Source organism: Chiloscyllium plagiosum, unplaced genomic scaffold (assembly GCF_037043375.1).
Source record: "Chiloscyllium plagiosum isolate Xiang-an unplaced genomic scaffold, Cpla_swu_hap1 HiC_scaffold_10, whole genome shotgun sequence".
Taxonomy (NCBI): Eukaryota; Metazoa; Chordata; class Chondrichthyes; order Orectolobiformes; family Hemiscylliidae; genus Chiloscyllium; species Chiloscyllium plagiosum.
The window spans coordinates 91,232,233-91,246,647 of record NW_028270148.1 but is presented as its reverse complement, the minus strand read 5'-3'; the positions used below and the strand labels follow the sequence as shown (position 1 = coordinate 91,246,647).

Below are 14,415 nucleotides of genomic sequence, written 5' to 3'. Positions count from 1 at the left end.
AAGCACATAGACAACGCAATTTGTTTAACTTAATAACACTCAAATATGTGCCACTGGAATGTAGAATACTTGAGGAACCCATTTAATAAAATACTTCTACTGTCAGAAGGAAATATAAAAAAGAATGAAAGTACTTTTTACAAAATCGAGTATCCACAAATTGCATTTTGTTATTGGCTGACACATGCACAAGTAAGGAAAGTTGCTTTGTGGAATGTATTTGGATAAAATTGGCAATTTTTTTGTGTGCTTATAAGAAGAAATGGCATTGAATAAAATTTCAGCATTACGATTGGTTTTTGTAGTGCAAAGAAGGGACAGATAACCACTGAAGACTAGCATTTTATAGGCATGGCAGGTGAAGTGGAAGGGGCAAGTATTTTATCAGAATGCAGAACAGAATTTAGCATGACAAATACTGTGTCAGCTGGTGCAACTACAGTTAGTTGCTTATTCGTAGGAATAAAATTTTACTATTTAGCTCTTTCAAGAGTTGCGTATAGCACAGGAAATTTAGAAGTTTATTCTCTTGCATAGAGTTCTCAGATAGTAGCAACTATTTGGGACTTAAGTTGTGTGATCTGTTATATACAGTGCATAGTGTCGTATTATTAATTGTTGGTTTTATTTTGAATCTGTAGCTCAACAATGAAACCCAGGATGCCACCACCTCTTCCTCCCAAGGTAAATTGGCAAAATTTGTGTACACCAGATGTTTAAGATGACAGTCTTGGTTTACAGTTTATGGGAGTTCCAAAATGGGAGAAAGTTGCTCGAATGGGCATGCAGCCATTTGCAGTTTTGTAGCTGTGTTTGGTGAATGGGTTTGAAAGCAAAATAATGAATATTGCATCAATGGTACTCATTTGTTCTTTTTAATGTACATAATTTTAAATTGTTACTCTTTGTGTTTGATATGAATGAAAATGTTTCATTCTGTGTCATGATGTCATTGAACTGGTATAGTAGACTCAAGTGATTGAATTGTGTGCTGCTGTGTTTTGTAGCAAGGTTAGTACCTGTCTGAGCACAAGTAATGAATGTGTTCACGTAGTAGTCGTGATTTGGAGGTGCAGGTGTTGGACTGGGGTGGACAAAGTTAACCCTTCCCCTGCTACTGCAGGAATTGCAAAACCTGCACTCACACCTCCCCCTTCACCTCCGTTCAAAGCCCCAAAGGAGCCTTCCACATCATAAAAGTTTCACCTACATTTCCACACATGTCATTTACTATATCCGTTGCTCCCAATGTGGTCTCCTCTACATTGGATGCCTACTTGCAGAGTGCTTCAGAGAACATCTCCGGAACACCTGCACCAACCAACCCCACTGCCTCGTGGCGGAACACTTCAACTCCCCTTCCCCCTTCACCGAGGACATGCAGGTCCTGGGCCTTCTCCATCGCTAATTGCTAACCACCTGACGTCTGGAGGAAGAGCACTTCATCATCCGCCTTGGGACTCTCCAACCCCACAGCATTAATATGGACTTCACCAGTTTCCTTGTCTCCCTTCCCCCTATTTTGTCCCAGTTCAAGCCTTCTGGCTCGGCATTGCTCTCTGTCCGACCTATCACCGTTACCCCTGCCTCCATCTGCCTGTTGCACTCTCAGCTGCCTTCCCCCGGACTCTCTCACACTCACACTCTCACACACAGACACGCACACACACACAGACACTCTCTCACACAGACACACACTCTCTCACACAGACACACACTCTCTCACACTCTCACACACGAACTATAACCTGGCGTTACACATAGCAGCCCAGATTAAAGGAATGTCTTCAGACACTCTGCATGGAAACATTCATAGATTTTGAATTCAAGATGAATTGTAAAGCATGGTAAAAGTAGGATACTTTGAGGGACACTTTAAGTCATTGAGAATTGCAGTAGGGTGAAAGAAGTCTAATGACTTACCTCTGGTCTATAAGTCAAAGATATATGGTCTGGTTCATAAGAGAGGAGAAAATTGTTTTGATAAAGTGGTGTCAGCCTGAGAGAAGTTTGAAGATACATATCTTGATTGTTACACATAGGAACATTCCATGGTCCATGGCTCCACTCTAAGGAATGTGTTCAATCTTAAGGCAGTTACCATAGATGTGCAGTTTAAAAAAAAGTCACAAACTGAATAGAATCCCTCATACTGTATGTTTGATGTGATTTTGTAAATAAAATGAGCATCGCAATTAGTCACTTGCAAATAGACAACTTATACATTGTCAAAGAAAAATACATGATGTCAAATATTTTTGTCTTGCACTATTAGGACTGAATTACAACAGTGTCAAATTGCATAGGGAGCAACAACAATCAATCTTGTCAAAGGCGTTACTAAAGTCCATATAATTAACGTTAACAGTTCAGCCTTCATTGATCTTTTTGGTTACTTGCTGAAAAAACTGAATGAAGTTTGTGAGACACTATTTCCCTTCAAGCTAAGCCTGCATTGGCCCATATTCCTCCAAACCTTCCCTTTTCATGTATTCATCGAAATGCCTTTTAAATGTTGTAACTGTTCCTGCATCCACACACGAGCCACTATTTTCAAAAAAAAAAGTTGCCCCTCAGTCCTCCTTAAAACTTTCTTCTGTCACCTTAAAAATATGCCCCCTAATTTTGAACTTGCTTACCCTAAGGAAAAGATCCCTGCAATTCATCTTATCTATGCCCCTTATGATTTTATAAACTTCTGTAAGGTCACCCTTCAACCTCCTACGCTCCAGTGAAAACTATCTGAACCTATCCAGCCTATTTTTATAACTCAAACCCTCCATCCCTGGCATCATCCTGCCAAATCCTTTTTGAACCCTTTCCAGTTTAATGATACCTTTCTATAGCAGGGCAACCAGAACTGTACACAGTACTCCAGAAGAAGCCTCACCAATGTTCTATACAAACTCAACATGGTATCCCAACTCCTATACTCAAAGGTCTGAGCAATGAATTTCAAAGAATTGTGTACCTGTATTCCTAGGTCTCTGTTTCACAACACTACCCAGGGCTCTACCATTAATTGTGTAGGCCCTGTTCTTGTTTGTTTTAACAAAATGCAATACCTCCCATTTATCTAAATTAAACTCCATCTGTCGCTCCTCAGACCAAATCGATCAAGATATCTTTGTAATCTTAGATAACTCTCTTCACTGTCCACTGTACCACCAATTTCCGTGTCATCTGTCTCTTGTATTCTCATCCAAATCATTTACATAAATGGCAAACAAAAGTGGACCCAGTACCGCTGAAACACCACTGGTCACAGGCCTCCAGTCCGAAAAACAACCCTCTACTACCAACCTCTGTCTTCTACTGTCAAGTCAATTTTGTATCCGGTTGATAATGTCACCCTGAATCCCATGTGATCTAACTTTATTAATTAATTATAATCAATCAATCAATCTTGTCAAAGGCGTTACTAAAGTCCATACAAATAACGTCAACAGTTTGACCTTCATTGATCTTTTTGGTTACTTGCTCAAAAAACTGAATGAAGTTTGTGAGACACTATTTCCCTTGCAAAAAAAAGGTGACTACGCCTAATCAGTCCTTGCCTCTCCAAATACATGTAATTCCTATCTTTCAGAATCACATCCAACAACTGACCCCTGCCGCTAATATCAGTCTTACAGGTCTATAGTTCCTAAGCATTTCCTTACAGCCTTTCTTAAATAAAGGCACAATATTAGCTACTCTCCAGTTCTTTGGCACATCATCCATGGTTAAAAATGTTCTCCATATGCAAAGACTACACAGAACGTGTGGGCGGCACGGTGGCACAGTGGTTAGCACTGCTGCCTCACAGCGCTGGAGACCCGGGTTCAATTCCCGCCTCAGGCAAACTGTGTGGAGTTTGCACGTTCTCCCCGTGTCTGCGTGGGTTTCCTCCGGGTGCTCCGGTTTCCTCCCACAGTCCAAAAATGTGCAAGGCAGGTGAATTGACCATGCTAAATTCACCTAGTGTTAGGTAAGGGGTAAATGTAGGGGTATGGGTGGGTTGCGCTTCGGCGGGTCGGTGTGGACTTGTTGGGCCGAAGGGCCTGTTTCCACACTGTAATGTAATCTAATCTAATTAACTAAGCTGTTTTAGTGACTATGTTTGTATGTAAAGATTTTTTTTATTAATAAAGTATACTTTTGCAATAAATAAAGTCCCTTTGTCTAGCTTACGAGTATGTATGTCTGCATTAGTCTTGAGGCCTCAAATGTCACTGAACATTTGCACTATATGTTTTAGATCGTTTAGCTACTACTTCAAGAACTCCCATTTTCATTAGTCACTGTTTTGTGGCAGGTAGCTAGGAAAGTCAAAGTTCTGCATGAATTGAATTGGCCAAATGGTTGAGTGAGTTGGTACAAACAGTTCTATGTGTTCTTCCATATACACAGTGAAGGATTCTTTCATCTTTGCAAAGCTGATACAAGGTATCGATTGCAATGTTATGCCTCACACTGATTTGGTATTGCTAGCCTATTCAGAATATGCCACTCAAGGAAACTATAGATGTTTGCACTGCGTCTGTATACCATGGGGATCTCGGTCTTCTGCCATTGACTGAATCAGTGTTCATTGAGCTTATGAACTTAGCAACTGTAATGATACTATGGCTTTAGAAGGTGTATTTTGTCCTTTACCTCTGTCTAAACCTGTCATAATTAAAATAATGAGCAATCTGCTCAAGCCAGTAAATAAAAAGCAGTGAGATCTTTGGGTTTTTTTTAAGTTGGAACAATAAAAGCCGCCTGAATGGGTGGGGTCAAGCTCCCACGAAATCAAAATTTTATTTTTGTTTTAGCTTTCAGTAGCACTTGTTGATGGAGTCATGAAGCTGGATGTGAAAGGTCTAATTCCTTTCTCTGTTATAGTTAAAAGCTGGGGTTCTCTTCCTGTTGCTAGAATTACATGTGAGATAATCTATTTTATTGAATTTGCCTTTGTCAAGGGTGTGTTTATGGGATGTTATTATATTGGAACAGTTAACTCGTAGTAGTTATCCCTAATTTTGTTAAGCATTTCGATAGAGTTACAGTTAAGTCAATTATTTTATCTTTCTTTTATTGTATTTTAACTATAGTGTATGAATAAAGTGTGTTTTGATTCAAAATGGTAATTTGACCAATGGAATTGTATCTGGAATGCAATACCTGGCACGTGCCTTTAAAATAAGAAAACTTTAGGGTCTTAGTTAAGAAAAAAGTGTTGCCTTGGGATTCCCTCTAGGCCTAGTTGTTGCTAATATTTTTATTGGTTTCCAAAAGAAACATTTTTTTTAATGGAATTACTTTTCACCTCTTACCCTTTGCACATTTCCAATATGCAGATGATATGTTTGACTTTGCAACTGCATGTAATAATTTTCTTACACATCTTAATGGACTCCATAGAGGGCTCAAATTTATCTGTGAAATAGAGAAGTTTAACAATCTGCCTTTCCTCATGCTTGTTGAGAAACCAGTAACTGACCCACTGTTACTGGCCTATATACATATTGGGATTCTTACAATTTCACACAGTGTAGAATTGGCCTGAGTTGCAACCTCATAATGGACCCCAAGCTAGTCGCCCACTATGCACGTCTGATGCTGGAATAGGGTTTATCAGAGCTATTCTGTAGGATAATGGCCACCTTGATCAAATCATTGCTTGCTGTATATGATGCAAAACCCATGAAAAGGTCAAACGCTGCCAATTTTAGACTTGAAAACTGTTCAACCTACTTCAGATCACCTAGCGAGATAATAGGTATCAAATGTTTGAGCAACATTTGAAGATAGGTATTTCACGCTATTGCTGTGCAGTAAACCACAACATGAGTGGGATTCATCATTCACAGGATACTGTTGTTAAGTTTAAAAGGATATGAATTTGTTGCAATGTGGTACTGGATTTGTCAGCCTTATGCCCTGACAATTGCTGGATTGTAACAAATAGCATCTCCTTTTTGCTAATCACAAAAGTTAGTGTATTGGCTGTATTGAGCCTATGTTTACAAAACTCAGAATAGCCTGAAGAAGGGCTTATGCCCGAAACGTCGATTCTCCTACTCCTTGGATGCTGTTTGACTTGCTGCGCTTTTCCAGCAACACATTTTTCAGCTCAAAACTCAGAATATGTTGACCAAGATTAGATGTGTTTCTGTGCTTGGGTAGTACTTACTAACCAATCTGATGGTGCTGATAATTGCACTAGCACCCACTTGAACTTTGGAGAAATAAATATTGGTGAGCAGAGTACTGAATCTATAAATTTTATGGAACAGAAGGATGCTAATTGGATTACCAGATCACAGTTATTAATAGGTGAGCTTCCAGTTAAGTGGGATGCTGTCGTCTTGCCAAACAGTGTGTTAGTAACGGTGTTAATGGGGTTGGAGCAAGAACCGTATGGTTGTTAGTTGAAATAAAAAAAATTACTTTCATTTTACCAATATTAAGCCAATGAAAATTAAATGTAATGACTGAGAAATTGTTTACCAGTTTAGCACATTAAAATTGTAAGCTAAAATGAGAGGAAATTACATTGCTGAAATTCCAAAGTAATTGGAATCTGAAGTAGGATTGCAAAACTGAATGAGAAGTTTTGAGCAAAGGCATTACAAAAATAGAAGGGAAGCAATTTAAAGAAAATTCTCCAGATTAATGTGTAATAAATTGTGCATTTAATATTTTGTATTATTTCATGGTTGCTACACTATCATAATTAATTATCTGGTGTGGGATATATTGAATATGCCAATACTGAGAGTTGGAGAAAGTGAGGCCTGCAGATGCTGGAGCTCAGAGTCGAAAAGTGTGGCACTGGAAAGGCTGAGCGGGTCAGGCAGCAATTGAAGAGCAGGAGAATCAAAGTTTCAGGCATAAGCCCTTTATCATTCCTGATGAAGAGCTTATGCCTGAAATGTTGATTCTCCTGCTCCTCGGATGATGCCTGACCTGCTCTGCTCTTCCAGTGCCATACTTTCCAATACTGAGAGTTACCAGGATTACACTCTCCCTTTTTTAACTTTATGAAATCTTGGTACAATTATTGAATGGTTCAGCCAGAGAAAATATAAAAATGAAAGGTAATGCTGCCACTGTAGGTTTTTCAGCACTAAAATCATTTTACATGAAGATAGCAGAAAATTGAAAATTGTTCGTTCCTTGTTTACTACAAAGTAAGTAAATGGAGTTTTTGAATCGTTTTCACTTTTTAAAATTATCTCTTGCCTATTCTTAGAATATGAATTATTGTTGGTATAATTGCATAACCACATTAGTACACTTTGATATCTTGGCCTTATTTAATATCTTTCGCACTTGAGCCTAAATTCTGGCAATAGGAACAATTCTATCCTGTCCTCATGTCCTTCCATATATGTAGATTCTCCTAATGTTGTTTATGTGCATGTAGTCTTTTGTCCATTTGGACTTGCCTTTTCTGCATATGCAAATTTATTATTGCACATTTTTATTTCTGTACTCTAGTGCACCTATTCACTCTACATGCTTATCTCTCGAATTTGTGTGTCACTTTATTTTGTAGTTACGCATGCTGTTGCTTTCTTTGTCACACTTACCAACTGCCTCCAATATGCTGCTTTGCATATGCTCATTTACACTCCACATTTTCATTCTAGCATGTAAACTTGCATACCCCATTTCTTGTGCGCACTCATTTTTGCAGTTGCATATGCTTTCACACTCATTTGCCATTTCTGCCCTAGTTTCTCAGATTCTTCATTAGTTCCATGACTAGGCTTTAACCAACTCTCTTGGTTGCTTGTTCAATCACTTTATAACAGTATTTAAAGTGTAATGAATGTAGATGGTTTTATTAAGTAGTGGCAGAATGTTCACAGTTCACTTAAGAAGACAACATGCATCAATGCCATTTCTTTCATGATCTCAGGACATTCAAAGCACTTTATAGCCAATGCAATACCTTTAAAGCGTGCTCATTGTGACATAGGAACATAACACCCAGTTTGAACACAACATACTTCCAAAAGCAGCAATGTGATAATAACTAATTACAAATCTTTTTATGATGTTGATTGAAAGGTAACTATTGGCCGGGATATTGGGAAGAACTCCACTTCTGTTCTTTGAAATGGTGTCATGTGATATTTTGCATCTATCTGAGTACGGACATGCCTTGGGGGTGAGGGCATTCGTGTGATAGGATTTTATAGCTCATCTGAAAGTTGATTTTGGTTGTCCAGCACTCCTTCACTTAGTAAATTGGAATGTCAGCCAGATTTTGTTTTGCTCAAATATACTTAATGTGTAAAGTCAGTTACTGCAATGCCACAATGTCTGGAATTATGCCAGAATGCTAGAAATCAAGAGTAGACTATTGGTTGCTTTTGTTTACTCATTGTTTGGGATATTGAGGTCAGGATTAATTGAGGGTAGCTGATTAAGCATAGACCAAACTCAAAATCATTTGGTGTGTATAATTCAGCCTCACGAATAATGATTCATTTGAGCCTTTGAATCATTGTATGAGCGTTAGCTTTTAGTTGGCAATTAAGCTTGAAAAACACATGAACAGAATGGTAATTTTGTGTTGTATGCTGCAATGGGATTGATTCAGAACAGATCTACGAACTCAGCTGAGCATTGTTAGGTGCTGTAGGTCAGCAGCAGAATTGTATTCAAACAAAGCATTAATCTTGTACCCAAGGATATCCCTTGCTTTCTCATTACCATCAAACCAAGGATCACCTCTGTTTCAATGAAGAGTACAGGAGAGCATGCTGGAGCAGCAGCAGGCATGCCTAAAAATGAGGTGTTAGTGAAGCTACAGCACAGAACCACTTGCCTGCCAACAGCAAATTCAGCATGCACAAGACAGAGCTAAGCAATCCTTCTCCAATACATCAGATCAAAACTCTGCAGTTTTGCCCCCTATGATTGTAAATGGTGGCAAAGACTGGAGAAGGAAGCTTCACAAATTTATCCAGCCTTATTGATGGAAGACCTAGTACAAATTGTAACAGACCAGGTTGAAGTATTAGCTGCCATCTTTAGCCAGAAGTAATGAGTAGATGATCTCAGAAGATGACAAAGAGAGATTACCAGTTCAAGTTAATTTGATTAACCTTAAATCAACAAACAGGCCTACACCTCTACCAGGAAACTGCAAAGGCTATGGTCTCTTGACAACATTCCTGCAGAAGGAACTAAGAAACAGGAGCAGGAGAAGCCCACTTGACTCTTCAAGTTTGCTCTGCTCTTCACTGAGGTCATGGCTGATCTATTATGACAACATTTTTGTGCACAATCCCTGTATCCCTTGATATTTTTAATATGTAGAAATTGATTGAACTAGCTGTACCCATAGCCATGCTGGTGGAGAAAAGCTATAACAGTGACACCTACTTAGTGATGTGGAAAGTTGACCAGGTATGTTCTGTCCGCAAACAATGAGACTAATCCAATACAACCAGTTATTGCCTCATCAGTCTATAGTTGATTGCCAGTAAAGTGATGGGAAGTGTCTTTTGACAATGCTATCGAGTGTCATTTATTCAGCAATAATCTGCTCACTGGCTATTGGTTGGATTCCACCAAGCCTCATGGCTTCTGACATTCTTACAGTTGTAGTTGAAGAGTGAGCAAAGAAACTAAACTTGAGAGGTGAGATGAGAGTGAAAGTCCTTGACTGTCAGGCAGCATTTGACTGAGTATGATATCAAGGAGCCTTAACAAAACTGGAGACAAAGGAGAAATCTCTCAGCTGGTTTGAATATCAGCCAAGCACAAAGGAATATGGTTGTGATTGTTATAAGGCCAGTCATCTCAGTTGAAAGGCTGATGCTGCAAGAATCTCTCAAGGTAGTATCCTGAGCCCAGTCACATTCAGCTATTACATCAGTGAAATTTATTCCACCATAAGATCATAAATAGTGGTGTACACGGATGACTGCATAATGTTGAATGTCTTTTGTAACTCCAGACATGCTAAACATCTTTAAGACTTTGATAACATTCAGGCTTGGGTTTTTCAGTGGCAAGTAATATTTGTATCATACAAGTGACAGGCAATGTCCATCTTCAGCAATAGAAAATGTAACCATTTCTCCATGACAATCAATGGTATTGCCATCCTGAATACCTCACTGTCAACATCCTGGGATCTTGTCAGCAACCAGAAACTGAATTGGACCGGTCATTTCAACAATTGGTAAAAGAGCAGGTTGCCAATTTCACTCCCATCTAATGAAAGAATTTTTAAAATCTGTTATCGTCAGCTAAATTTTTCAGATGTCTTTTGCTTTCAACACAAGCTCATCAGCATTCTATGATGGTTGTCTTGTGAATGATAATAGCTGGTAAATGTAGCAATAAATTTATAGCTCTAATCACCTCACTGGATGACTGACTGATTGATCATTTGTCTTAAAAATCTTTAGAATTTGCAGAAACTGATTAACTGAGGGTCATTTTGAAACCTGTATTCATTCTTTGTTTACGTTAAGAGAAAAAACAGTAAGTGTAAAAATATCACATCAGCAAGTGCCAGACTTATAGAAACTTGATAAATTTGAAACTTTCAGAAATTGCTGTCTTTTTTTAAAAAATGATTTTTCTTTTATTATATTCAGCCAAAGTCAATCTACATACCACAAGAAAGCAGTTATCCTGAGGAAGAGAATCAAGGCACAATCAAGAGGTGTCCATCTGACAGCCCTGCACGGCCAAGTACACAAGTGCCACCAAGACCACCTCCTCCACGGTTACCTCCCAACAGTAGTTATATCAGGACCAGTGTCTTAGGTAATGACAGTGAGATAGAAGACTAAGTCTTTAAACAACGAAAGAGATGCCTGGAAGGCTCTCATGATAGGGCTGGTAAGACTTTTCCATTACCAGCAAAGTGTTTGAATTTTCGCCAGTTATTCATCTTCATGTAATACAAATAGACGTAGCTGAAACATTTTGATTTCAGCTTTCCATTGTATCAAGCATCTTTCTTTTAATTTGCCCTGAGCATGGGTGTGAAATTTAATAACTTTGGATAACTCGACAATTTGTTTTCAAAGCAACATAATGCTGGAAAAAGTTTAAGGTTGAAAGACCAGTTCTGCTTTTCTTTAAACTTAATTTAGAATATAAATCATCATCTATTTCCAGTTGATTCCCCCATTCTGACTTGAGGTTCCTGAGTTCTGTGATTTTTACAGATGCCAAGAGTTCTCTAATATCTGAATAAAAACCAAAAGAACTGTGGTTGGTGTAAATCAGAAACAAAAACAGAAGTTGCTGGAAAAACTCAGCAATTCTGGTAGCTTTTGTGAAGAGAACTCAGTCAACTTAGTTTTGGATCTGGTGACCCTTCCTCAGAACTGATGCTAGGAGAAAGTTGTTTTATATGCAGGTGATAGGGTCGGGGGGTTGGGGTTAAGGAGTAAACGATAGGTGAGGATAGAACCCAAAGAGAGAAGAACAGTTGCACACACAAAGGATTCGATAACAATCTGGCTGGGAGGGTGAATAGCTGTTAATGGAGACTGTTAGTGGATAACAATAGGTAGTGGGTAATGGCAGACTCTAAAAAGGCGGGGTGTGTGTGGTTGGGGGACTACGACATGGGGAAATTCAGGCCCTAAAATTATTGAACTTGACATTGAGTCTGGAGGGGTACAGGGTCCCCAAGCAGAAAATGAGGTGATGTTCTTCTAGCTTGCACTGAGCTTTGCTGGAGCACTGGATACATAGAATATTCCTTGTTCCAGTTCCTACTCTGGCCCGCAGCTAGAACTCTTTCTCCAAAATATCGATGATATCATCAGTGCTGCTTCCTCCTCTCATCTAGAATTGGAAAAGTTCATCAATTTTGCTTCCAATTTCACCCTACCCTCACTTTCACCTGATCTATCTCTGACTCCTCCCTTCCCTTCCTTGACATATCTGTTTCCATTTCTGGGGATAGACTAACCATTAATATCCACTATAAACCCATCGACTCCCACAGCTACCTGGACTATACATCCTCGCACCCTGTTTCCTGCAAAGAATCCATTCCATTATCCCAGTTCCTCGGTCTCCATCGCATATGTTGCAGTGAAGCCAACTTCGACAAGGGAGCCTCCAAAATGTCCACCACCTTCAGCCTTGAATTCCCCAGCACCATTGTCAACAGGGCCCTCAACTGGGTCTGACCCAGCTCAGGCACGTCTGCACTAACCCCCTCTGTTCCCTCCTGCAACAGTGATAGGGTTCTCCTTGTCCTTACCTACCATCCCACCAGCATCCACATCCAGACGATCATCAGTAGCCATTTCTGCCACCACCAGACACACATTCCCCTCCCCTCCCTTGGCCCCTTCCGCAGGGGCTGTTTCCGCCACAACACCCTGGCCCACTATTCCTTCTTTCCCAACACCACCTCACAGCCCCATTGCACCTTCCCTTACAACCGCCAAAGATGTAACACATGCCCATTTACTTCCTTCCTTGTCCGTATCCAAGTGCCCAAATATATCTTCCAGGTAAAGCAGCACTTTACGTGGATTTCTCACAATCTAGTCCACTGCATTTGCAGCTCACAATGTGGTCTCCTCTATGTTGGGGAAACGAAGCATAGACTGGATGACCACTTTGCAGAAAAGACCCTGACCTTCCAGTTGCCTGCAGCTTTAACGCACCACCTTGGTCCCGAGGCAACATCTCTGTCTCATGTTTGCTGCAGTGCTGCACAAAGCTCAGCACAAGCTGGAAGAACAGCCACTCAAGTTCAATAATCTTTGGGCCTAAACTCCCCATGACTACCTATTGTTAGCCACTAACAGTCTCCATTTAATATCTATTCACCCTCCCAGCCAGATCATTATCGACTTGTCTGTCCAATTGTTCTGCTCTCTCTTTGGGCTGTATCCCTACCTTTTGGCACTTCTTAACCCCTTCCCATCCTATCTGCTGCAAATAAACAGACATTTTCCGAGCTACAATCAGTTCTGAGGAAGCGTCACCGTACCCAAAACGTTAAATTTTGATTTCTTTAAGCAGATGCTGCCAGACCTGCTGAGCTTCTCTAATATCTTGTCCAAGTGATCGTTTTTCATTTCCAATCTGAGTCTTTGAGAGTTTTATGTCATGGTGATGCATGCATTGTATATTGAATGAGGGGCAGATTGGGCAACATTTATCACCACTCACCATTTAAGAATTCAATAACAACTCACATTAATGTCGTGACTTTAATTAGGAACACAATGTGCTTCAGAGAAGCACAATCAGACAAAGTCCAACAACGAACAAATGTAGGAGATTCTGAGGGGGGTTGCCTGAAATGTTGCTCTAGGTGATCGGGTTGAAAGGACTTGAAGGAGCAGTTTGGCTTTTGGAGGTAATTTCACAGGTTGGGGTGTAGGAGGTTGGAACTATGTTGCTGGTGATGCTGCAAAGGGAGCTTGGAATGTTAAATGGGCTAAAGTTGGAGGAACTCAAAGTTCAAACAGTTTGTTGAGGCAGAGAAGTTAGGAATGCAAGCATATAAAATTGGAGCAGGAGTAGAACATTTGGTCTGTCTGGTCTGCTCCTGACCTCAACTCCACATTTCTGCCAACCCACAATAACCTTGGATTTTTGATTAAAAAAGGATGTACTTCTGTCTTAAAGGAATTCAATACTCCCATTTCCACTGCTTTCAGTAGAAGAGAATTCCAAAGACTTGCAACCCTCAGGAAAATGTCCTCTCCTCCATCATAATTGGGAACTCCTTATTTTTAAATTATGAAGAGAATTAGAATTAGGTTTTATTGTCACATGTACTCAAGTACAGGGATACATGAGTACAGTGAAAAGGGTACAAAGTCACCATTTCCAGCACAATCTATTAGGTATTAAGGTGCAAAGTAAAGAATCTCAGGCATCAATTAGAAAAATAAAGTTAAAAGTTCAGCATTACAGTCAGTCTAAAGCCGAGAAAAAAATAAAAGCAGATGGAGCAGCTGAGTCTGCCCCAAGCTTCACTGAGATTCTACACTGGGCTTCACAGCGAGGCCGGGAGTCTGTGCAAGGTTTCTCTGAGAGGTTGGGAGCTTGACAGTATGTTAAAGACCTAATGGAACATAACAATATATATTTTAACTGAAATATTGGTGGACTAGGAGCCAATATAGTTTGGTGATGATAGGCGCAATAGCTAAGTGGGATGCAATGATCATTTTGATTAGTTATGGGATGTGACTGGTATTCATAGTGTTAACCCAGCAAGGAGTATATGCCTTTAAGACTTGAACAAAAAAGCAAGAAAATAATACGAACCTTTTAGACGAGAAGAAAAATTTATAAGGTACAACAAATGGATTTTATAAATTGTACTTAGCTCATTAATCCACAAAATGTGTTATGTCATAAACAGTAATCCAAATGTATATAGAAACAGACTCTTCAGTCCAACACATCCATGCCGACCAGATA

The 14,415-nt window shown here is 39.7% G+C and overlaps 1 protein-coding gene across 10 annotated transcripts in view; it reads left to right on the top strand.

Annotated features, from left to right (window-relative positions):
- Positions 1-14,415, top strand: part of LOC122552997 (mitogen-activated protein kinase kinase kinase kinase 3) — a 297,582-nt gene that overhangs the window by 218,807 nt on the left and 64,360 nt on the right. For all 10 annotated transcript variants that reach the window (XM_043696372.2, XM_087991550.1, XM_087991549.1 and 7 more), the window contains 2 exons: positions 642-684; positions 10,596-10,767. In XM_043696372.2, the coding sequence (XP_043552307.1) occupies positions 642-684; positions 10,596-10,767 (215 nt within the window). The remainder of the gene's footprint in view (positions 1-641; positions 685-10,595; positions 10,768-14,415) is intronic.